Consider the following 25,687-nt stretch of genomic DNA (forward strand, 5'->3'; position numbering starts at 1 on the left):
AGATGCAACAGTAATTCAACAGTTCATTTATCGCTTAGAAGTTCTCGACAACAGACGTTTCAAACAATTCTTACAAATTCATTAAAAAGAAGATTGAAGAAAAAAATTATTTTTTTTATCAACAGACTAAACGACAGCAAAAAGAGTGAACCAATTAATTTAAACCGACATCGAATCGCAGAGCCAACAACATGAATCGAGAAGCCAATAACGAGAATCAAGGAGCCAATAATATGAATCACTTAACAAATCAAGGAAGCAGCAACGACGCTATTATTGGTAAGTGATAAAAAACAATTCTTTTTTTCGACAGACCAAAACCTTCAGTTTATATCGCACGTTTCGTTTTTGAAAAATCATTGCGCTTAATGAACCCATTGAAAAGTTCGTAACCTAATTTTTTTTATAATTGCACAAATGAATGCCAGATTGAAATGCCTCGAAAATTACGGAAGAGGTGAACATTATGCTCTGACTCTGAACTACAAAAACATTGCCATAAACGAAACACCAAAAGAACCTCACCACTTAAATGAATGAAGCGACTTTTATTCGTGAAGCCATGATGGTAACTACATGCAGCCTGATCTACATTTTTCTCCATTTGGCCAAAAATGTGCCATCGTGGCTACACGGTTAAAAATCGATTTTTAGAAATTTAAGTGGTAAGGCTCTAAGGAACGTAACAGGCATCAGAGCTGATGGACGCTTGCATGCATCTAAAGTGTCATTTTAGTTTTACGTTGTTTGATATCCGCCATTTTGTTAGATGCGAAAATAATGCAAAGTTTGGTGTCATCTGTGATCAATATGGTGTATTATTCATCGATGTTGACTGTTTTCCATAAATTCCCAGTCCCAGTCGTCACATTAGCACCTTTCCTGCATTCTAAAAATTAAATTAAATTTCCCCAAAATTGGAAATTTTGCAATTTTTTTTAAAAATCCAACAGTATCTCTAGTTTTGTTTGAAATGCGTATGTCTTTTAAGGTGTTATGCGAAGTCGAAACAAAATGGCGGCAAGAAATGTTTTAGTATGACCAAAATTGAGTGTAACAACGTCCGATGTTTTTCAACCCATTTTTTAGTTTTATAGCCCAAAACGGTCGTTTTCCTACCTTTCCTACACATGTTCGAAAAAAGAACACCCCACAAGTTATAATCACGACGAGTTACAGAGGAGATGTTAATCGATAATCGAAGCGGCGTCATATTACCATCTTTCTGGAAAATTCTGAAAAATGTGTGTGAATAGGTTTGTTCTAAGGCCATATGAATTGTCAAATTTCATCCACAGAACCATAACCTCAATAATATTTCTGTGTAAATCGACGTTGCTCGATTTGTATGAAATATCACGTAAGCGACGTTGCTGTGGATGAAATAGTCGTTGTTCGGGTTGTCAAAGTTCGTGTTTACAGTTACTTGGAACAAACCTATTCGGCTTGAAATGAAATAAAATAAATTTTGTTTGCAATGCCATAAGTGTTCTCTTTCGTTGAATAAAATTGAAAAGTGAACGATAGTGACCAAAGACTCACAGCTGTCAACTGTCAATTCATCCCTCCAGACCATCTAGTCTTTTTTTCAACTTAAAAGGTCTATGGTCAAAAATTCCAGCCAAAACGGTAATTTTTAAGATGGCGTAATAGGAGAATGGAGTTTAGAAACTAAGGGCAAAATCTATTACAATTTAGTTCTTTTCTTCATCAAAAGTCTGCTGTCACTGAATTACTTTTTCATGAACAAACTTCACTGCTGTGACATTTCTTGGGAATGAATCAATGTGAAGTTGTTACACAAAAAATAGTACAGTGAGAATGAAGTACTCTAAAAAAATGTGGCGCCTCTACAGGCCAACCGACTAGGTGAATTAGGACTACTGAAAAAGTCTGAATGACGATTTCAACTTAACTGAAAAGAATGTTTTCTTTAAGTTGACTTTTTCAAGGTTCTGAAAGACACTTAGTAAGGCGGGTGAAACACAAATTTTGACAATTTAGACATGTTTTGTAATAAAACGCTAATAAATATTTAAGATTCGTAGCTGACAACTGACTTTTCTGCGAAAGTGTGTCTGATTGTAACAGCTAATTATTAATGTGTGCCGGTGTTCACCACATTATTTGGGAAAACCGGGCTGTTGCAAGATGTGAAAACCAAGGCCTTGGTAAAAAGATCATCCACAGAGACTTACCCAAAAAATTATTGTTGACGAAATATTCGTAAGAGCGTTGTGGTTATGGATGCTGTGGATGCTCTCGTTCGTTTTCGGGTGGCCTAAATGATTTTTACAGTACGATGGAGGAGACTATGGTTAAAGCCATAAAGACTTCCGATCTATTCTAATCTGACGAACATGTGGGTTTCAGTTCAGTTTCAAGTTTTTTTTTGAAGAAATTGGGTCGTAACCCACCCCTTACTAGTATTCATTCAGAGTTTTCTTTTCTTTTTTAATTCCAATTTATACATCAACAAAAAAAACTTTTGGTCGCGTCCCTATGTCCTTGTTAGTTGTCGCCAGACTCGCATACCTCTATTTCTGCGGAATCGGTTATTTTGGTTTACGATTTCTTCGATCAGTGAATCACCTGGAAAATCTGCCATTATAATTCCAACAGTTCGGGCCGTTCCACCTCCAAGATTGTAGTCTTTTATTCCGTCTCTCGCTAACATGTTTGTGCCTTCGAAAAAGATGCATCTGCCTTGTGAACATGGCTCTCTAGGAAACGCCGGCCACAATGCTGAGTCTGGTCGGTTGGTGTTCAGTCTATTAGCACTGGTACCAACGGCTTCGTGACCGCTGGCAACAAAATACGGAAACACAATTGGAATGGTTCCCGAACCTGAAAGATAGTTCATGAAAAAGCGATTACTTGGGCCATTTGAAGCCAACACGAGATGGTCTCGAACTCGTTCCCATTTCCAGTGTAAATCGTCGTTAGACCCAAGTCTGAAGTCGTCTTGGATAATTTGATTATTGTAATCCAAACCGATATCCAAGCAAAGGCTGCCAGCATCGCATGAAATTATGAATCGTCCTCGAGCCTCTCCCAACGTCAGTAAAACATTAGTTGTTCGCAAAACTCTGGTAAATCTAGCTAAATAAGAATCTAGAGTTTGACGCATCGTTCTTGTGTTCGTTCCGCCAGGATTCTGTTCTTCTTTGAGTCGAAATAGAACCGTTTCGGAGGGAAATGCGTTCAAAAAATTTGTTACACTGACCATAAAGTCTTCAAAGTCCACAACCAATCGTACAATGCCGTGATGAAGTCGAAACATATTATTGAAGTGGCGAATTCTTATGTCGAAGTATCTCACACCAACGGCTAGTTGCTGATCAAAATCCATTCCCTGGCATTTAGCTACTTCGATAATATTACCGAATGCGCCAGCATCATGAGTTCCGGGCATCGACAATTCACTTAATCGCACTGAATCAACGATGTTCCTCATCCAGTCTGGCCGACGGTTAAAATTGTCTGTTGGCTCACGGTAATATCCCGGATCATAATGGGCGATGGACGAAGGTATGAGAACCACTACCCAGAGAAAACTAACCAAAAGTTTGGCACAAAATAAATTCTGCATTGCAATGAGCAGAGAAAAAACCACCTGATCGATCGACGCTGTGGAATCAAATCAAATCAAAAGAAAAATTCAATTGACTTGTTTTGGCAAAATTGAAATGGCATAAATTAGATCGATAACGTTATCAATGATTATTTGTGTTAAAGTTTCGAGTGTGGTACTTTCCAGATAAATCAGATTTTGCGCGCCAATTTTTAGGAATTGGCGCCTTGGGACTTGGGACCACACTTTATGTGAAACATTTTTATCTACCTGTGGCAATGTAAACATGTGATACGACTGTGGATGTTGGTCTTGATAAGTACCGAATCGAGAGCAGCGATTGTAAAACACAAACTTAAAAGTGGAAAAAAATTTTCATTCAACCAACTACCGCTAATGCACATAATGCATATATAATTGGCTTATTGGCTAAGAATTATTCTCACGATTCTAAGAACTTTCTTCAAAAGAGAATCCGAAGTTATTGCGTTTGAAATTTCTTATTTTCATGCGTTTTTTGCGCTTGCGCCGTAAACTCATTATTGCGTCAGGGAAATATTTGCCGCGTGAAAATATGTTGGACTCGCGATTTTTATAATTTTCATGCGGTATTTGACGCGTCATTTTGTTTGGACGTTTCCGTTGGATTCTTTAAACGGTGAAACATTTCACATTTGAAATTGATAACAAGAAACATTACCAAACTAAAATGTCCTCCTAATAAAGTCCTTCAAGATCATTTTCAAAACTTCCTCACTTTTTTCACATTTCACATCATCCGGCATCGAATTAAACTTTTTGACATTTCATTTTGTACTTGAGTCATGAATCAGAAATAATGTCTCGTTCTCGTTGAAAGATAAACTAATTTTTGATGAGCGAATATTTTCCGTTTTCATATATCCCTCTATCCGTCGTAACGACGTAAAGCCGTCATCTCTCTGGTCCATTTGCGTCGTGGATGAATTCCTTAAATGAGGAAACATTATTGACACGTGAAAATATTTTTGCAAATAAAATTTCAAATATTTTGAAAATATAGTAATAATAATAATAAGTAAGTCTCGGGTACTCCGCTAGTCCTGAGGTTTAAAATTACTCTTACTCTATTGTGAAGTCTGGAAGATGTTGTATATGGTTACTTTTATTATTTTACATGCTTTTGTTTTTATGTAATACAGTTATGAAAAGATACGTATTAGCACAATTTTGTTTTCACATCTTTTATTCAATCCACAAAATTTCCCAGCAATGATTTTGAATAATTTTGTGGATGTTGTCCCAGACTACATTTCTTACGACGCGCAAATAGACTGCTTGTTTAATCTCGATAAGAACAATATATCAAATTTACATGAAATCGGCTCAATTTCTCAAGTTAAATTGAGTACGAATCTTTCAAATATTTCTTTTTCTATATTTCCGCTCAAACAATTATGAAATTGCCAGTAAATACCTAAGCATGTTCATTTCATTGTGAAACAGATTTCACTTTTTTGGTTTTTGTTTTTCACCAATACTACCATAAATGTGTACAATCCGAGTAGGTACAAAATGTGTTAGGAAGCATTGGTAAAGTTCCTCGGACAACCTTTTTTAACGAGGAATTTTATGTGCTGTACAATGTACAGTGTACATTACGCTGACAACAAAATGTTTGAATACCTACAACATTAAATATTCTTGTAGAAATAATAGCAAAAAAATTACTGAGAGCTGAAAACATTCAATTACGCTGGTCGGGACAGATCTGTCCTAACCTTTTGATGTACGCACCAGTCTTGGTGCATGACATCAATAATTTTATTGTCCTGTAATGCATCTGTCATCTTATTAATCTATTGTGCTGTGATTAAAATATAACTTGATCTTTAATCAGTGAATTTGGCGGAATTTTCGTCATTAATTAATTGTGATTTTGATATTAATTCCTGTAGATATTTTTCTAAATAAATAATTAAACGAATTAAACTCAAAACGTATGCAGATGCAGAAAATAAAGATCCAATTTTGGTCACCGTTGTTGTTATTTACATGCGCAATACATTGATCGTATTTTCACATAGTTAGAAACAACAACGGTGACCAAAATTGGATCTTTATTTTCTGCATACGTTTTGAGTTTAATTCATTTAACTTATGACCTATAATTTGGAAAATATCTGCACTAATTAATATCAAAATCACAAATAATTAATCAGAATAATTCGGTCAAATTCAAAAACTCAAGCTCAAATTACATTTAATCACACCACAATTTGATTGACAAAGTGACAGATGCACAAGAGAACAATAAAATTATGTCATGCACCAAGGCTGATGCGTAGGTTAAAAGGTGAGGGTAGACCCGATCGGTTTATAAGATGTTTTCAAGTCTCAGTAATTACTTTGCTATATTGTCTACAAGAATGTTTCATGTGTGTATCATAAAACAACCCCGAGTTTCTATGCAAAATTTTGTTTTTAATGAAAGAAAGAGGTGGCATGGTGGTTGTATCGACCGCACATCTGATTATGTTATATGATATTACCTCTCCATTATATCTACCTTATTCTTTATGAGTTTGTTGCAATAATGTCGTCTGGGACAATATCGAAATTTGTGGATTGTGAAGTTTCTTTTAAAAAAATAAAATTGTGTCACTACCTTCGTTTTGATAAGTGTAGTATTTTACATGACTAAAGATATAAAGATGAAAAGTACAGTTTTCGTGTAAATTTTGTTAATCCAAGGCGAAGCCGAGGTCAAAAAACACACTAAAACGAGACATTTATTTTTTCCCGAGCTATGTAATGGATGTTACATGCTGAGGGCGTCGAAAGTAGTGCTTGAAACATGAACGACGAATATAACATGTAAAATCTATTACAAAACTCGGGATAAAAAATGAAAAGTCGCGTTTTCATGTGATTGTTGACCTAGCCTCGGATCAACAAACTTATCATGAAAACTCGACTTTTGAACTTTTTATACGTTGTCATGTAAATAACTATTAAAAGACGTCATTGACTTATTGTACTTTTCAAATTTTTAAACAATAGAGGAAAAACTTAGATTTTTTTTCGTTGTAGATCAAAAAAGCCAAAAACACTATAGCAATTTTGATGATCCCTGTTGGGATTATCATTTTTTTTAAATTAAATATTTGACTATGATAATTTTACAAAATCATTTAAGAGGCATCGATGTTTAGCTATATACATATTCTCGTATTTTATTTTTGACGATATTTTTTCATCAGAATCCTTTTTGAAAAATTCAATAGCGACCACCAATTAGGTGTTGGTTGTAGTCGTTTGACCAACTCTGAGAAAAATCAGAAGTTCAACGAAATTTTCATAAACTGCTAAGTTTTCTCAGAGCTGGTCAAACTGCTACAGACAAATCTATTTTCTGTTGAAAGCTATTACATTCGTGGTCGTTGTTACGGTCCTATATTTTTGAAAAAGGATTCTGGTGGAAAGATATCGTCAAAAGTAAACTAAAATGTTCAGGTTTCTCATTTAAATTACCTGACCTGACACGATTTTCCGTTCTAGCCTGACTTGAGGTAGATTTTAATCAGAAATTTAAGTCTCATGTCAGATTTCAGGTTAATTCAGGTCAGCTTAAAATTAGACCAATCATGTTCAGGTAACCTGGATTCAGGCTGAAAACAATCTCCCCTGATTCCGAACCTAGTAATGTACTATTATTTTGAACTGTTTAATTATGAATACGGATTAAGATAAAAGTTATGAATTAATTTAATTTCCCAAGACCAAAGACTTCTCCGTGACTATGAAACATTATTTAGAAAGACCACAAGATACTTTTAGACAGTTTTCAAATTCATGATTTATATAAAAAATTTGTTAATAAAATTTGATTTAATGTCACAAATTAATTTGATTTGAAACTTGATCTTGACGTACAATAACCTACCTTGATGATCAAGTTTGATTTGATTTACTAAATTTTGATTTGTTTTTGTTCGGCAAAATAATGGAAAGTGTAATTACTGTCGGTTTCAAAAATGTCAATATGACAGTGTGTTTACGGTCTTTATTACAAAATAATTTATCTCATATGATGACTCATCATTGATGAGGTGAGAATTTAATATGGAAAGCAGTTGTTACCCGTGCCACTGTATTGATGTTACATCCCCAACGATCTTGATGATTTTTTATGCCAAATACTGCGAAAGTTTGTATTTTCGGTCCTCAAATGGTGACCGATAGTAAAAAAATTGAGGCCACTGTCATCATTTTACTTTCGCCCCGTGGGCTTGCGTATTTGCGGGCCGAAAGTAAATGTCACTGTCATCATTTTACTTTCGGTCCTCATATGTAACGAAAGCACATGTTCACTTGATTGAAAGTACGCATTGTAGTGTTGTGTTGACGATAACCAAATATTTTATGAGCAAGTGAATGTGTTTATAGTAATTTTATTTTTATTTTTAATAAAAAGCCCCCTGAACCCCTGCACTTTTCGGCATTTTACTGTTTTTACAGCAAATTTTGTTGATGACTCAACAGTTTCATTGCGGCGCGGGCTGCAAACTTCACACGTTTGAAATTTTTTAATTTCGCCCCTTGTTATGCAAAATACTATTTATACTCTACTGTAAATAGTTGATAAAGTACAATCTGTAATGAGTCTGTTCAATAAAAAGCATCTAACTGTCAAAATTTGTTTGTCACCGCCTTCGTGATCAACTCAGTTGTCTTAACCTGTTCTTTCAGAACCTTGGGTGACACACAAATTTTGACAAATAGATGTTTTGTGTTCATTACATATTGTTTGAAATGTCAACTTGATAAAAACTTTTTTTTTCAACTTTTCTTCAAGTTAACTTTTCAAACAATCTTCAATGAGTCTGTTTAATAAAAAACATCTAATCGTCAAAATTTGTGTGTCACCCGTGCACCGCATTCGTGATCAACTCAGAGTTGTCTTAACCTGTTCTTTCAGAACCTTGAGTTTGCAGCCTCACATTCCTAATACTACATTGTCGATCACTATCTATCAAACTAGATCTTTTATTTTTTACAGTTGAAAATTGGGAATTTTTCAGTTCTTATTGGGGAAGATCTTTTATTCATTAGCGATATGTTGGGTGAATATTTTATTTATTTAGTTCGATTTGTGCATTTATTATTATTATTACTGTTGTTGCGTGTATTTAAATCTATAATAATTTAAAAATATGTTAACCAAATTACAGTCAAAAGCAGTCAATTTTCATCATAAATTTGCTTCAGCTGTTTTTGAGCTGATCCACACATACAATCAAAACTTGCTTTCCTTGTTAATACGGTTGAAGCTGCTACACGCACGCGCATGATAGTGGTAAAACCGTATAAAGACGTATAAACGGTTGTGATTGTTTATATGGATCAGCTGAAAAACAGCTGAAGCTAATTTATGCTGAAAATTGACTGCCTTTGACTGTAATTAATAAAATGTTGAAAAAAAACTTTTCTAAACGCAGGTTTTTCTTGAATTACAGGAACGGCGCAAAGTGGACCACCAGATGCGTTGGAAATCACCGAAAAAATGTCGAATAAAAGCGAACACAACAGTATAAGAAAATTCGAAATGGACGGAATATGTTGCATGTTGATGAGTGGTGGTGCGCTAATAACTCCCCCCCAGATGATGGAAGATGATGGTGAGATCGAGAAGTTGAAACATAGAGTCTATAAGGCGCTTCAGACTCAGTTTGTCGTAGAGGATAGGGAACAGTTCAAGATGGTGAAGACCGCGAGAGAGACCGTTGAGCAGTATAAGGAACGCAAACTGAGCGAAATGCGTGAAGCCGGGGATGGACAACTAATTGGAAGTAATCCAAACATGAGACGTAACATTCGAGGTTCTAATGCGCCGGAGGCAACAGCTTCTGAAGAACTGAGGAAGTACACAGAAAATCGGATGAAAAACAATGTTAGTGCCAAGAAGTCGAGAGATAAGAGGAAGCTTCGTGATATCGTAAATGGTTTTACAATTAAATATTATCGTGAAGACTCTGAGGCGCGTCAAAACGAGATGCGAGACGTGGATGCTATGATAAGGAAGAAAAAAATGGAGTTGATTTTAAAGGCAGCGCGCATAATGGAGGCCGTGCGCGTCCCTTGCTAGTAAGTAGTGGGCAGCTATTTTATTTAAAAAAAAAACTAAAATTAAATGGTAAGTATTATTGAATGTACTGGATCCGAGGGGGAACTCACTGCTCAAAATATCGCCTTCGGCTCTGTCTGGAAACCTCTCACGCGCTAAAAAAAAGACTTAGTCCTAGATATAAAATATAATATTTTTAAACAAATTCAAAAATTTATTGTAAAAAAGTGAAATTCAAAAATCTACGCTTGCTTTTAAGTTGTAACAACGGTCTGTGTGAAAGTCCTGAAAGGTCTTATACAATAAGTCTCTCTGGCAGCAATAGGTTCGGAGATTTGAGCCTGATAAATATTTGTAAATTTTCACTTATAGCCAATAAAATGACTTCCGTTCCGAATTTGTTTTCGTTTTATTTCAGCTCTTCAGCTGAAAGCACACGAGGCATCAACGTGTTTTGATCAAAATTATCTTTGTTACTAGTTTCGTCCATAGAGGTAGACTACCTAGAGGAATTATGACCCGAAATTCATTGAAAAATCATATCACACACACTACTAAATCCGAAAACGTCAACTTTGCTTCTTCCTTTTTTTATTACAATAATTGTCTTGTTCCATTCATACATATATTCATTCTTATTATTCTTGTTATCCTCTTAGACTGATTTGTGTAAAAAGTGCGTAAAGTCGTGTGGAAGTTTTGTGAAAGTTTATTTCCTTGTCTGTTGTGTGATGTTCAGCGAGCGAGTTGCATTAGTAGCCGATGGACGAATGGATTTTGTTTCAGGCTTTGAATTTTATTTTTTATTTCAATAAAGCCATTTTCCTGCCGTTTCTTTTCATTTATTTTCTTTAACGTTGAATTTTGGGTGATTTAAACGAAAGCTTCCCTCCTTTCCGTAGAGCGCATACGATAACAAAACTCTCGACATTGTCGTTCCTGACGAGTCCCCCAATGTGCTGTTTCCACATAAAATTCACGGGAATTTTATGGAAGTGAACTAGTGAGTTTTGAGATCAGCTGGACGAAACGGTGTCTCTAGGTACTCTAATCGGTTTTATTAACTAATTCAACTAATTTTCATTCACAAACACTTATAACGAAAAAATATACTTTTTTTTAAATTAGCATTTCGTTTGAAGTAATAATATCAAAATTTCGCGGACATTTTTGGGACCATAATTTGACAATATTCTTTTGACATTATGAGTCCCTTACTTTTGACATTAAGAGTCCCTATACTGTCTGTACACGAAGCTGTCACACACACATTTAAACATATGATTTTTCATTTTAATTTGTCAGTTTGTTCTATTGAGAGGGCCCTTGGTTTCGTCAAGCATCAAAGAAAATTTTTGTCGAAACACATTTTCGTTGCATCATTTGTTTTGAGCTTAACATTGTATAGCGATATCACTAACAAGTGAAAGAATCGCATGCTACTGTCAAGCGATGTATGAGTGTCCGGAGCGATAGCGATAGCGCAGTCTAACTCCCAAAAAAAGAACGAAGAAATTTTTTTGAGACGCGTCAACTATGTATAGCCGAACATTTCAGTTTCTACCCATTGGTCTATATCATCACAAAACCTATTTCAAAATATTCTCGCTTTAAATACGAACAAAACGAGCTATCACTCGACTATGTAGGTTTAAAATTATCGGAGATACATCGTTTTGAAATTGGTCACTTTTCTACTAAATACACCAAATTGACTTTTTCCAAACAACCAAAATCTTTCAACTTACTCTGTATGTTTCTATCTATCTATCGACGGGCTATCTCGGAAAGTAGTCAGCCAATCTCTATGAAACTTTACAGGAACCTTAGTCAGGCCATTAGAACTTAAGTTTCATTCATCATTATCCCAGGAAAAATCAGAATTTTGTGTAATTAATTAATTAATAACAAAACAGAATTTTGACTGAAAAATTTTCAACAAATTGTAAATGTACCGTGGGAACATTCGCTTCGCGTTCCAATATAGGTTTGTTCCAAGTAACTGTAAACACGAATTTTCACCGGAAGAACGAACACGATTTCATCCATAGAGACCAATTTTCAAAAAAATATTGATGAGGTTATGTCTCTATATGGATGAAATTTGACAGTACTTTGACAATTCGTATGCCCGTGGAACACACCAATTGTTACTGCTTAAACGAGAACATAATGTAAGCGCCAATATATGCGAATTCAGCCGACCATTGCATATTATACGCCCGACATTACAAGCGATTTGAATGTGATTCTTATTCATTTTTATCACACAAATTTGAACACTGGACATCCCAGTTCCATGAATTTTTAGCCCCGTACGAAGTACGAAGGGGCTTATAGGATTACGATGCCGTGTGTAATTGATGGAATTCGAAGCAGACGGTACGGGCAAAGTGTTTGCCTATGTTCATAGTAGATGACGAATCCGCAATAAAAATTTGGGCCGTCTGTCCGTCTGTCTGTCACGTCGATATCTTGAGTCAAATCCGATTTCAATTTTTTTTTTTTTCCCTGAAAGATAGTCAAAATAGTGAGGCTAGGTTCGAAGATGGCCATATTCGGGTCGGCCCTTCGTGAGTTAGGGCCACCTAAGTGATTTAAGGTCTTTTGGTGATATTTATTTTTTTTTTAATCGGGTGAGTGGACCGTGAGTTAGGGCCTTAGAAGTGAAAAGCTACTAGGGCCCTATGTGTATTTTACATAGAACTCAAGTAAATTTAATCCGTTTTTCGTAATTTTTGTTTCATTTGGAAGGTAATCGAACGCCGAATAGAAAGTTGTTGAAAAAAAATTAAATTTGGGTCCTTGGACTAAGGCCACTACTAGTGCCCTATGTGTATTTTACATTGAACTCGAGTAAATTTCATTCGTTTTTCGTAATTTTTGTGTCATTTGGAAGGTAATCGAACACCGAATAGAATGTTGTTGAAAAAAAAATTAAATTTGGGTCCTTGGACTAAGGCCGCTACTAGGGCCCTATGTGTATTTTATATATAACTCGAGCAAATTTCATCCGTTTTTCGTAATTTTTGTTTCATTTGGAAGGTAATCAAAGGCCGAATAGAATGTTGTTGAAAAAAAATTAAATTTGGGTCCTCGGACTAAGGCCGCTACTAGGGCCCTATGTGCATTTTATATATAACTCGAGCAAATTTCATCCGTTTTTCGTATTTTTTGTTTCATTTGGAAGGTAATCAAAGGCCGAATAGAATGTAGTTGAAAAAAAAAAAAATTGGATCCTCGGACTGAGGCCGATACTAGGCCCTATGTGTATGTATACTCAATAAATTAAAATTTTAGGGCTATTTGAAATTTTTGTTTTATTTGAAAGGAACGTCGTACGGGGCTTCGTAAATGCGCAATTTCTAAGATGTACACATTACATAATAATTTTACTTTAACTACTTTAACCGGCGCATAGGCTTACGGTCAAAGTAGGGTGACAGACGCACTAGGGTCACGTACGCAATAGATATACGGGTTTGTACGGGGCTCAGTCGCAGCAAACGCTCCGACTGTTCTGATGGCTCGTTTTTTACCTGAAAATGGACCGAAGGGATTCTGTGGAAAGACAATTTCTCGTCAATTGCATCACAACTTTACAAACATCTCAGGTTTTTCGAATCTCATTTTTCACTCTGTTTATTTCTACCAAAACTAAATTCAAATCTTATCATACTAACTGGATACACAACTAATAAAACCTGTTTTTCTTTCTAAACTTTAAGAACATAGACAAAAAGTGTTTCACCAACGCACTTCAAGCAAAAGTTCTATTAATGACAGCTGCCAAATAGAGTACTATTTTGTATGAAATTTTATCCCCACTCTTTTTACAGTGTAAAATTTTGTATGGAGCACTGTCAAGTTTCAGTACCCTATTTAGAGTATCACTTTTGCTTGAAGTGCGTTGGTTTCACCTAATCTATCACATACTATATCTAACACGACAATCGGGCAATGAAGCTCTTAGGGTACACTCTCACTATCAGTTTTCGGGTCTCTTCCATCATCATGACAGCAAAAGTCAGAGGTAATGGAAGCAACCAATATTTTAACGGTATGGCTCCTGTTTGCATAACGTTTTGAATTGAAGGAACTTCGGTAACGATTACGGCCGTGACAAATGCTGCGAAAATGCCTGCGAACACCCACAGATTGCGACGTTTGGCACGAATTGGATCTCCTTCGATAATTGATATCTTGCGATTCCGAGTGCAAAGCACATTTCCCCACTGCAAAATCACCAAAGTTATGAACGTAACACTTTGACCACTATAATGGATGAGATTGAATTGATCCTCCGTTAAAAGATTGCCAGACTTGTCCCAGCCGAATGTCTCGTTGCCAGGTGGTCCCCACGGACCTCTACTGTACGTTCCGACAAAGTCGTTCCAACCAAGGCCAGTATATTCTTTCATGAAATGAAAGAACATTCCGATCGAGCAAATCGTTTGCATTGTTCCAATGAATCTGTGTAAGGAAGGGATTTAGTTCGTTGGCAACTTGTACTAAATGAAACGGAAACCTACCCGTAGTATTTCAAATACACTTTGAAATTGATCAAATGGTCCTTGCGAGCATTCCGAGGCTTTTGTGACAGCAGATCATATTCTTCATTTTCCATGATAAGAGCCAAGCAGGGGAACAAATCGGTGAAACAGCAAATCATGATCATGAGGAATGAGCTGAGTGGAAGTGGAGTGCCAAAGAAAGCATTTACCAAAACTGGCCAAATTTCCGACCATGAACCAGCAGGTAGAAGGTAGCCAATAACCTTTTGCAAGTTTTGGAAAACAAGCCGGCCCATTCGTATGGCTTCTGTGATCGAATCGAAACCTCCCATCAATACCAAATCGGCCGCTTCAATCGCAACATCGCTGCCAGTGACAACAGCAACACCGACGTCAGCTGCCTTGAGAGCAGGCGCATCGTTTACTCCGTCACCAGTTACAGCGACAACTTGGTCACGCTTTTGAAGCTCCTTCACAATTTGCAACTTTTGTTCCGGCGTAGTACGTGCGAAAACAATTTCTTCGTATCGGCAAACGATGTCCCATTCACGATCTCCCAACTTCAGCAAGTCACTTCCGGTTAACAATAAACTTCCAGTCATGTGTGCAAGATCTAACGACGCAATATTTGTGTTTGATATGCTTTCAAAGTTATCGGGATCTTTTTCTGTGGTAAAGATTCCAATCTCACGAGCAATAGCAGCAGCAGTCAGGCCAAAGTCGCCAGTAATCATAAAGAAGCGAGATCCAGCACTACGGCAATCAGCCACCGTTTTTATGATTTCAGGGCGCGGAGGATCCATGATACCAACGAGACCACTGATTGTCAAGTCTTGAACAGCGTGGTTGACCATTTCGTCTTGCAATTCGTTTGATTCTAGTGAGTTTATGGGAGTGTAGAAGCGGCGACAAAGGATGAGAACACGTTGACCATTTCTTGCCCATTTCTCTTGGAGATTGTTCAAGCGCAAAATTACGTCCGGTGTCAATGGTTGAACGGTATTCGTCTCTGCTGACAAGTAGTGTGTACACTTGGACATCAAAATGTCGGGAGCGCCTTTAACGAAGATAAGAGATCGGTTGCTAGCACCGAAAATTTTGTTCATGGTTTCCGGATTGGCTCCAGGTTGGTACATGGTGAGCATGAACTTATTTTTGGAATTGAATGGAATTTCAAACACGCGACGAAACTGTGAAAGTTCGTTCTCAGCGGTGCCAAGATGAGCAGCAAATCTAAGAATAGCGCTATCGGTAGCATCACCATTAACCAAACGTTCCGGAATTGGACGGTCCATGGTGCTAGCATCGAATGTAGCATTGTTACAAAAGTAGGTCATCAGGTGGAGCTGCCGAAAAGCGATAGCTGTTGGCTTTTTTGGCAAATATTCCAAAATATCACGACATTCGTCCGGCGTGCACTCCACATCACCGAACCCGACGGTAGTCACAAACATTTTGTTTTGCGTTAAAGTTCCAGTCTTGTCCGAACAGATGACATTAACACATCCCAACGTTTCGACGGTGGTGAGACCTTTCGGTAAGATGTTGTTCTGCTTCATGCGTTTTGCGATCATCATCAGCGTCATAGCCACTCCGACGGGCATTCCTTCCGGTATAAATGCGACGACACAGCCCATGAGATTCATCATGAGAACGACAACACTTTGGAAATCGGGATGTAGTCGATTCAAGAACCTGCAAACGGGTCAAAATGCAAAATTTTCTGATAATATCTTAGGTGAATGTAATGTAACGTACACCAGCCATTCGGTAAGTAATATGGAAACAAGGACAATCGTCAGTGATACAATGATACGCACAAATCGGGAAATTTCCTTTTGGATCAGGGTCTTCTTTTGTTTTCCTGAACTGGTCAATCGATTGATACGACCCATAACCGTATTGTTACCTAAATGCATGCATAAAGTATAGTGAGTATCCCACTGCAAAGAACAGTCGGTAACTACTTACCAGTAAGCACCACTACACCGATACCGTTGCCATTAACGACATGTGTTCCCATCAGTGCAATGTTCTTCGTTTCCAGAAAGCTTTCTTCCGTGAAATCGGTACTACCTTCAATGGCATCACTTTCACCGGTCAAAACGGCGCGATCGAACTTCAAGTCGTTGGATACATGAAGTAGTCGAATATCGGCTGGAACCTTGTTGCCCAGATCAACATGGACAATGTCGCCAACAACTAACTGATTGGCCGAAATTTTTGAGATTTGTCCATTTCTCAAAACAATACATTCGGAGGGCAATAAATTTAGAATCGATTTCATGACCCGAGAAGTTGACCAATCCTGGAAAGCCGAAAAGGAGGCTTGCAAAAATATGACGCAGACCTGAGGAGTTCAGAAGAATTCGATTTGAAAAATTGGTGGATGTGTTCAAATGTCTTCTACTCACAACAAGAATAGCCAAAGCAAGGTTTTGAACACTAGGTACACCATCTGGCACAATCGGAGGAGTGCTAAGGGGCTTCCAACACAATAAGAAGACAATGACTCCGATCCATAGTACCGAACAGAAGCCGCCAAAAACATATCCGAGAATTTTCCAGACGTAATTCGGACGACGCTGCATCAGTTCGTTGGGACCGTTCTGTTGTAAACGCTTTGCTGCCGTTGCACTGTCCAGACCACGTTCATATGAGGTGCCAAGCAATTGATTGATCTGTTCCGCTGTGAGCCGGTGGTAGTTCATGTTGTTGAAATATTCCGAATCGTTCACCTCTGGCGCATTTTTATGGTCCTTCTTGCTGTGGAACCAATGGCCGCCATTTCCAATGGTTAAATTTACCTTCTTCCTAGCTACCTCTGTTATTGAGAGTGTTTCCTTCATGTCGCGGATTCCTCTGTTGAGACTCCTCTGTTGATAGTTTGACGACTGGCTACTGATAACTGAGCTCGTATCATAAATCAATTTTTGATTTATATACCAAAAAAACAACGGTGGAGAGGCATCATCAAACACTCTAATTGAATTTGTTAATTCGTTGAAATTATAACCACAAGATCATCGAAGACGTTGTGGTGTGTATAAGATTTGGAAAACGGTACCTTTTGTCTGTGGGGTCGTCCATAAATGACATCCAAGCAAGATTGAGCAGTCTTCTCCTCAGGAATGAAAAGGATTTGAGCGAAGAAAGGTAACATTTTTAACCTGAAAATTTCGAAAATGTTTTTGTTCATTTTATTGTCTTGCTATGCCTGGTAGAATAGACATATCTCAAAGGAATTGTTTTCCTTAAATTTCCAAAAATTTATTACAATTTCCGGAAATTTCTAGATTTTGTTTGCTCGTAAATCTTACAAAATATTTAAATTTAAAATTTTCTTTATTTTTACTGAAAATGCATGACCATGTCATGAGTATTTACATGTTTTATAATTTGTAAACTCAGGGCCGGACTGGCTCCCAAAAGGCGCACTTGTGCGATGAGTCGAAAGGCGCAAAAAACGAAAACTTATTATTTAGAAAGAATATAAGCATATGCTCTCTTTCAGCTGTTACTTGCACAAATCCTATACATTATTTCGGATACAGTTTGTTATGCTACAGTTGGAATTGATAAAAGTACTAAATTGTTAAGTATACTACGCGAGCAGAGCGAGCGAATTTTTTTTTATGAACCGTTCGAAGCTGAAATTCTATTGAAAACTTGCTTAGGATTAAAATAAGAATTATTAGAAAATTACCAAATACATTAAAAGTGAAAAACGCTAATAAACCGATTTCCCTGATTTTTTAGTATTCTTGTGATGAATCGCCAAAAAAAGAAATTGCCAAGAAAAATCCACAAAGTGTAAAGAAACGTCAGAAAAAGGAAGAAAAGCTAAGAAATGGGAAAAAACGCCACGAATAGAAAATTTGTCTTTCTGGCGTTTCTTCACAATTTGGCGATTTTTTCTGGCGATGTAACAAATAAAAAATGGTCAATCGACAAGAGGAATCACCAAACGCAAAAAAAATCGTCGAGGTGTGAAAAAACACAAAAATGATTTGTTTATATCTTCACGTTTCATCACACTTTAGCGAATTTTATCCATTTACGAAACGTAAGCGTTTAGTGTGATCCTAGCAATTTTATCCTTCTACGAAATGTAATATAAAGGCACATCGCGAGATCATAGTAATTTTAACCTTTTACAAAATGTAACATAAACGCGCTTCGTAAGATCCTAGCCATTTTATCCTTCTACGAAATAACGTTTCTTATGTGAAGACGCTTCTTTAAACTTTAGAGATTTTTGGAGTTTTATCATCTTTTGTTGATTTGCTGAATCACCTGAAAAAACCCCAAAGTGCGAAGAGACACCAAGAAGAATCGACGAAGAAACGCCAAGAATGGAAAATTGGTCGTTCCTCACATTTTTTGGCGTTTCTTCTCGCATTGCCGATTTTTCTTGTGATTTAACAAAATAACAAAAAACGAGGAAACACCAAGAAAAATCGCCAAAGTGTGAAGAAACGCCGAAGTCTGAAGAATCGCCAAGAAAAATTTTTTGGCGATTTTACTTTGGCGATTCTTCTTGACTGTTTTTTTTTTTTATTTTAGTCGTATTTAGGCTAAATCATAATCATGTGAAAATCGACCAACCGAACTTTCTGTTTAAAAATCCCAAAGTTTCACCAACAACAGCAAAAACATTTCTTGGTGTTTCTTTGTATGGAATAAAAATGGATTGTTCAATGAGTTTCATTTCCAATTAAAGTAACCAAAATCGAAATTCAGACAGTCAGTCAAAGAATCTGGTCCGTCAAGCAACTAAAGAAAACTCATTTCTTTCGACAGAAATCGAAGGTGAAACTGTATTCCGTTGAAGGTTTAACGATTTCCTTCATTAGCGCCGCAGGCGAAAATTTTCGCGTTTTTCAACGACAAAATATAGAAATTACAATTAGCGCCTTTTACGTTTCATAATATCATCTAGACCAGCGATACAATAGTACATACATTTTATTTCTGAAAAGGCGCAAAATCCAAAAGGCGCAAAATCCAAAAGGCGCACTTGTGCTTTGCCTAGTTGCCATATATGGCCAGTCCGGGCCTGTGTAAACTTCATCTAGCTGATTGTTGGATGGGCGTGTTCCAAGAATGCTGGTAGCATTCCCCTGTTGTATGGCCAGAGAAATTTTGTTGCATAAAAAATGTTTGGCGCGAATATCACCCGATTCGATATTTAAATTAATTGGCTGACTTGCCAAAGACCAAAAACAACTAAAAATTTACAGATTTGGAGGACTAAGGGGTGGATAAGTTTAAAAAACTTTTAAAAATAAAAAAAAATTGGGGATTTTAATTAGGCCCTGAGGTATATCGATTTTCAACTCTTTTTTCTAGTTTTGAATTAAACTGGGTACAAAGGCTCACTTACCCCGCTAGATTTTAATTTTTTTTTGTTCTTTGCACCACATTGTTCAGAAATAAAAACATTAAAAAAAAGTCGACCAACTTCGGTGGCTACAAAGTTCACCATTTCACCAGTTCACAATTTTGTTCTGCGATAACATTTATTTCGAAGATTTCGTGATCAAGAACGGACAATAAAGACTGATAAATAGTAAATTGTACGTTAGATCCATAGTTTATTTGTGAAATTAAAAAAAATCTCGATGCCCTCAACTACCACTTGAAGCATCCACAACACATGATCTCCGCATTTTCATGAGCATGCTGAGTCACGCTTGTTACTACATGTATGTTGAAATATATCGACGATAAATCAGAATTTTCAACCAAAACAACGTTTCATCCAACTTCACAGATGGATTGATTCAACAGGTTAAGAGATTCTCGAAACGTAACTCAACCAACATCCAAGATATTTGTTTTTGGACTCAAGAAACCAGCCATCAATCGACGATTCAACTCAATGAAACGTATGCAATTGGAACTTATGGTACGAAATCTAAGGGACATTTGAACATTCGAGTTTTATACCAAAAATAAAAGTTTGATAAAACTGATCCCTCTGAATTTTGACTATTCGAACTTTTTTGATTTTTTTTTATATTCGCTGTTGGACATCGAAGCTGGGAGATTTTATTAGAAACAAAAAAATAACAATACCTGCAAGTGTGGTGGCACAATATAGTGAAAATACAGAAACATAACATTTTCAGGATATTACGCTCCTCAATCAAATACCAAATATGAGCCCGGTGTGTCGATCCCAATGTTGTGTTTTCTTTTGTTGACTCCAACGAATCAAAGAAAAGGCTCGTATTACAGTAGGGGGCTAGTTAATGGCGGTTTTACTTTACTTGACTAAAAAAAATTCTTCACGGAGTTCGTGAGATATAACTGTATCCGGTCTTTGTGCATTGTTCGTTTCTATCACCATCAGTTCTTTGTTTGGTATCTTTGAAAAGCCTAAACTTTAGGCTAAAACATGAGTAGGACATTGTGCTAGAATATGTCTACTGGTACAGCCAACGTTCACCGAGATTATAGCGTATATGGTCACTTTTCTGAAAAACCTTGAAAGACAAATTGACAAAAAAAATTGCTATACAATTCGAAAGGGCACATCAATCTTGTCTAGAATTGCCATTACTTTACTTCGTTAGTCGTTACTTCGTCAAGGAGATATCACCCTTTTCAGATGTTAAAATTTTAACTTTCAGCTGCTATATCACCAAGACTGTAAACTTTGAGGAGATCACGCTTATCGCTATTTCATTAGATACTCGGGAACACACCACTTCTGATGATAATGTAAGAAAAATGCACCATTTCATCACAGTGACGACAATTCAAGGCTGTAAGCATTGGGTAGATCGAGATCGCCATTTTATTAGATACTAGGGAACACTTCTTCTGATTTTTTATATCACAAAATTCACCACCGAGAATCATCACGGGAGGTTAAATTTTTGTAGAAAATATTATCAAATATGGTGTGTCACCCACATTTCTGCATGACCCCTAAGTTTACAGTCTTAGGTATTCCTCCAGGAGGAATATTTTGGGCACGTTAGAGTTTGTCTCTCTACCAAATCCAATTTTAAACACTAGTCCAGAATCGTTCACCGGGCCAGGGCTTTCCAGTTTTTTTTTTGAAATGAAAGGATTTTTTGTTTAAAATTTGTGGATTTGGAGAGTATACTTATAAGCCCCTAACTCAACCATCAAGAAGGGCCATTGTGTCAATAACGGTCGAAAGATTCTAATATGAAGGGTTGTAAAAGTTTGAGTAAAACGATAAGCCCCAAATCGATGATCATTATTCATTAAATTCTCTCTTTTTTGCATAGAAAAAATTAATTTATTGTATCGATACCTACACATTTAGCAGGTGATTTGACAAATTTATAAAAAAAATATTTAAAAATTAAAACCAGTTAGAACGGACCCGCAAATACGATCATTTAAATAGGCAGATGATGTTGATTTTTTTACGTTCAAAAACTAATAAGTGATCATTGAAACTGATGAGAGAGTAAAACACGGTAAAAAAAATGGGTAGTGGTAATAAATTCGGTGGCTAGAATGGGCATGTAACGTAACACCAATAGTAGTGTTGGAAATGGAGTCCGTCTATCACAATATTGTGGTTTGAACATTACCATTCGGGAAGATGTTATTCGAACGCGTTTTTCTATGAAAACTTTTCCTTTTCTCTGATTTCATTCGTTTTTTAAGTTGGTACCACAATTAGGCATAGTGAAAATGAAACCGCGGTTGTGACGACTTGGATATTTTTTTACCGCAGCTCTCTCATGAACTGAATAATGAATACTTGCACCGCACCTTTAACATATCTTCTTTTCCTTGGCTTATTGCTCATATACTTTTTCGTGATTCGTCTGTGTCGACGTTTTGTTGCCAAATATATGTCATTTAGATATCAACGCGAAATTGCAACCGTATCTCTAGTGTATAATTCAATATCTTTAGAACGGTGTTTAAATCGAGTGTACTCTACCTCAATATCGTTAGAACAGTGCCCAAAAAAAGACAAACTAAATAAATTTGCTTAAGTGAACCGGTACTAATATTGAACTATAAGTGTCACTATGTGAATCATGTTGTGTCCGTTTTTTTTTGTATGGTATAGTTGGTAAAGTTAATTCAAAAGAAAATTAAAAAATTTATATCTAAACAAATGCGTGTGACATGTTTGTTCATATGATGTTGTTCATTGACACGTTAATTCGCCGAATATTTTGTGTTGCCAACGTAATGAATTGAATTAGTGAGTCTTTAACTAATTAGGACATTTTTTTCGATCTCATAAGCTTTGTCTTTAAAAAAATAATTTATTTTTGGAAAACGATCGAACATGTACTGAACAAGTGATCCAGGGCATGTTTTATTGAAATTTTGGAACTAAAAAACCTCTCCGTGATAATCAATAACTTCTAAAGATAGTAGGGCGATCAAAGTAGTGCGTTAATGGGTGTCTCATATATTTACGCACTAGTGCGAAAAAGTGATGTTTGTAAAAATGAGGATCCCACTGTTGTACATAAAATATTATTTCTAACGTGTGCCTTAACTGGAATTTTGCATACTGTCAAACTTGACAGAAGAGCAAAATCAAAACTAGAATTAGGTCTCCTTCGCGTTACTTTATTTAAAATTCAAATTTTACGGCGCACTTACAGCGTGAATTGCATCTGAAAAGATGCAAAAATGATCGATCCAAAATGTTTTTAACGAAAAAAATCTCCAAATTTCAGGCAATCACCAAATTTCTCTAAAATAGGCCCTGGCGTGATGTAAAATGTAGATTTTTCATCTCAGTTGGAAAAATGTCATCTGATCGATGACGATTCGGTATTTGTATCATATGGTGTAAAATTCCGTATAGTCATATGACATTTATACAACATTGGATTAGTTGGAATCCCGTTTCAAACACATGCGTTGTTTGGGATCTTAAAAAAATGGATTCCTAGAGAAAGGGATGGCTAGGTTATTCGATCTAAAATTAGGAATCCTTCGTCTGGTTATTTAGGAAATTCATAGACAAACTATGGGAAAGTAATTGTTGAGTATTCAGCGGGAAAGTTTATTTTTGTCGAATTTGTCAAATTTTAATGTTAATCAAATTAACTTTTCTGAAAAAAGGTTTTTATTTTCATACGATCAATGATCGTCGATCACACGATTTAATGTTAATCAAATCAAATTTTTGCACGAGCTAAACAACAAGACAATTATTGTTGTTTCATGTAAATAGTTTAATTAGTTCCCTGTATCTGAATATTTATGTCATTTCTGATACGCATGCATTGGCAAGATATTTTCGTTCATCTCAAATATACTGCCTACTAATCTCTCAATGATGTCTTGAAGTGCTAATACAGTCGTAGGACTTACAGAAGATGTTATTTCGTCACAAGATTTCTCTTCAATCATCACACAACCATAATTACAAAACGATTCATTGAGAATATTTAATTATCATACACAGCGTGATCGCTGCCATTTTTTCAATTAAGTCAGGAAGTCAGGTGATTGTTCGCAGCAATCTTATTTTCTAGAAATTCATTTGCTGATCAAAAAAAAAATAATTCAGTTAAAACTCTTTAGCTTCCAAGAATCAAATTACCGGGACGAAAAGAATCTTAGAAAAGGATGCGGACGTGAATTTTGGCTTCTTGCGGTAGTGTTGTGGCCAAATTTTAATTCTAGATATAAATTTGAAGTGAGATTTACTGTTTCAGATTATTTTTTAGATTGCGAAAACGCAACTGTATTTGCTGCAGAATTGAATTTTTTCCCTTATAAAAGAGATCAGAATGAGTAAGAGTCGTATTTGAAAAAAGGCTACTCAACTAACGCATGCTTGCTATCATTTTGGAAAGTTGAGACTATAGTAATGTAGCAGCAACCATTTAGTTGCTTTGCAACAGGGCCTATTTTTGGGAAATTGATTTCGTAAATTTGTTAAAATTTTCCGAAATTTGGAAAAAAAATTCAAATTTTGTTAAAATTTACTAGAATTTGCCATTAGCAAATTTGGCAAATTTCGGAAAATTTTGGAAAATCTTAGCAATGGTTGGCAAATTGTGGAAAATCGATTTCCCAAAAACAGGCACTGCAATGAAGGGTGAATTGTCTGCATACACTACCGAATGTCTTTTTCGAGGTGGCCTCTTCCTGCATGAGATTGATTTGTTGATTCGTTGATGAGCGAAGTGATAACATCTAGTGACAAAAACAATCCGATTTTGAAACTTGTTGCATAAATAACTAATACTTCATTCGTTTCAACATGTGTTCTACTATAAAAGACGTTTGCCCTTGTTTCTTTGATGAGATGTGCCACTAAATCTATGGTGGTTTCGGTTCACTAGGTTCCACCTTTTGGTCTTTTTTTCAACTCAGTGACGAAAAGTAAAACTTTCATTGTCTTTTTTGAGTAAAACGCTGAATGCAACTCAGTAAAATAGTTACTACGTGTGATGTTATCAAACGAGCGAAGCGAGGTCATTGAAGATTTCTGGTCATATATTCATTCATTTTCAGTCACAACGAACATTTTCGAGTGTTTTATATCTGAAAGAAGACCCTGACTTTCAGTCAACGGAAAAGTTTGTTCACTAATGTTCACTATTGTTACTATTGTAACGATCGAAGATAAAGTCATGCAACGGGTTCGTTCCAACAGGTACTTGGGGCTTGTTTCGGACGAGAATTTGACATTCTACCTTCACATTGACCACGTTAAAAAGACGATACGTCCATTCATTGCGCTCATGTGGAGACGTCCTGACCGAAAAGAGGAAACAACTCTTCAATGTCTACGTCCGAAGTCACATCGTCTTTATGTTTCCTGTCTACAGTCAAGGCAACAAGACAAAACTGGATGAATTGAAGATAATTCAAAACAAGGGCATTAAAGCAACACTTCGACTGCCTATAGAAACACCGACCACCTATCTGTATAGTTGCAACTTGGTGCCTATTCACCAACTGGCCACAGAAGAAAGAGTGGTTCATTTGAACCGGATGCTTAATTCACTCACGAAACATGGATTTGACATTAGATTGAACAGAGATATTTCTTCGCGATCGTCTAGACGACTAAGTCGAGTGCATATCGACAATGATCAATGATCATTCTTCACTCATGAATTCCATCAGGGAATATAATCGACTCATAAAGTACATAATATCCACACAAGGAAGTAATCCACTGTCTCCATGCTTTTATGATTAAACAATTTTGTTTTCAAATCGTTTTCAATGTGTTGCAAAAAAGTTTCACAAAAAAATATCTAATTACAGTGCAGGCCCGAACTGCCAAAAGGCGGTTCGGGATAGAGGACTGAAAACGCTAAAAATTAGTTCTAATATACTGTTCTAGTATCGTTTCAGCTAGACACAAAGGGCGTATCAGGACTTGCCCGATCCGCTCATGTCTCCAGTCCGGTCCTGTAACATTGTTGTACATCGCCATACACTGCGAGCAATGCTTTCCATTGTTTATCGTAATATATGCATGACAACAATCAAACCATTATTTGC

At 36.4% G+C, this 25,687-nt stretch overlaps 2 protein-coding genes across 3 annotated transcripts; one reads left to right on the forward strand and one right to left on the reverse strand.

Moving 5' to 3' along the window:
* The first annotated feature begins 46 nt into the window (after positions 1-46).
* LOC119076760 lies at positions 47-9,834 on the forward strand. Its single transcript, XM_037183717.1, has 2 exons — positions 47-279; positions 9,073-9,834. Exons 1-2 carry the CDS (start codon positions 192-194, stop codon positions 9,699-9,701), a joined length of 717 nt encoding a protein of 238 aa, XP_037039612.1. The 5' UTR covers positions 47-191; the 3' UTR covers positions 9,702-9,834.
* Positions 9,835-13,590: 3,756 nt separating this feature from the next.
* Positions 13,591-20,848, reverse strand: LOC119076733 (sodium/potassium-transporting ATPase subunit alpha-1-like). Of its 2 annotated transcripts, XM_037183649.1 has the most exons (7): positions 20,721-20,848; positions 17,262-17,364; positions 16,609-17,176; positions 16,166-16,544; positions 15,953-16,103; positions 14,213-15,889; positions 13,591-14,153 (listed from the first exon to the last, which is right to left on the reverse strand). In XM_037183649.1, the coding sequence occupies exons 2-7, from the start codon at positions 17,291-17,293 to the stop codon at positions 13,622-13,624; spliced, it is 3,339 nt and encodes a 1,112-aa protein (XP_037039544.1). In that variant the 5' UTR covers positions 17,294-17,364; positions 20,721-20,848; the 3' UTR covers positions 13,591-13,621. The 2 variants fall into 2 exon arrangements, with proteins under 2 accessions (XP_037039544.1, XP_037039545.1); XM_037183650.1 differs by lacking the exon at positions 20,721-20,848 and having other exon boundaries at positions 16,609-17,371.
* Positions 20,849-25,687: the final 4,839 nt, after the last annotated feature.

The sequence above is a fragment of the Bradysia coprophila genome, unplaced genomic scaffold (assembly GCF_014529535.1).
Source record: "Bradysia coprophila strain Holo2 unplaced genomic scaffold, BU_Bcop_v1 contig_232, whole genome shotgun sequence".
Taxonomy (NCBI): domain Eukaryota; kingdom Metazoa; phylum Arthropoda; class Insecta; order Diptera; family Sciaridae; genus Bradysia; species Bradysia coprophila.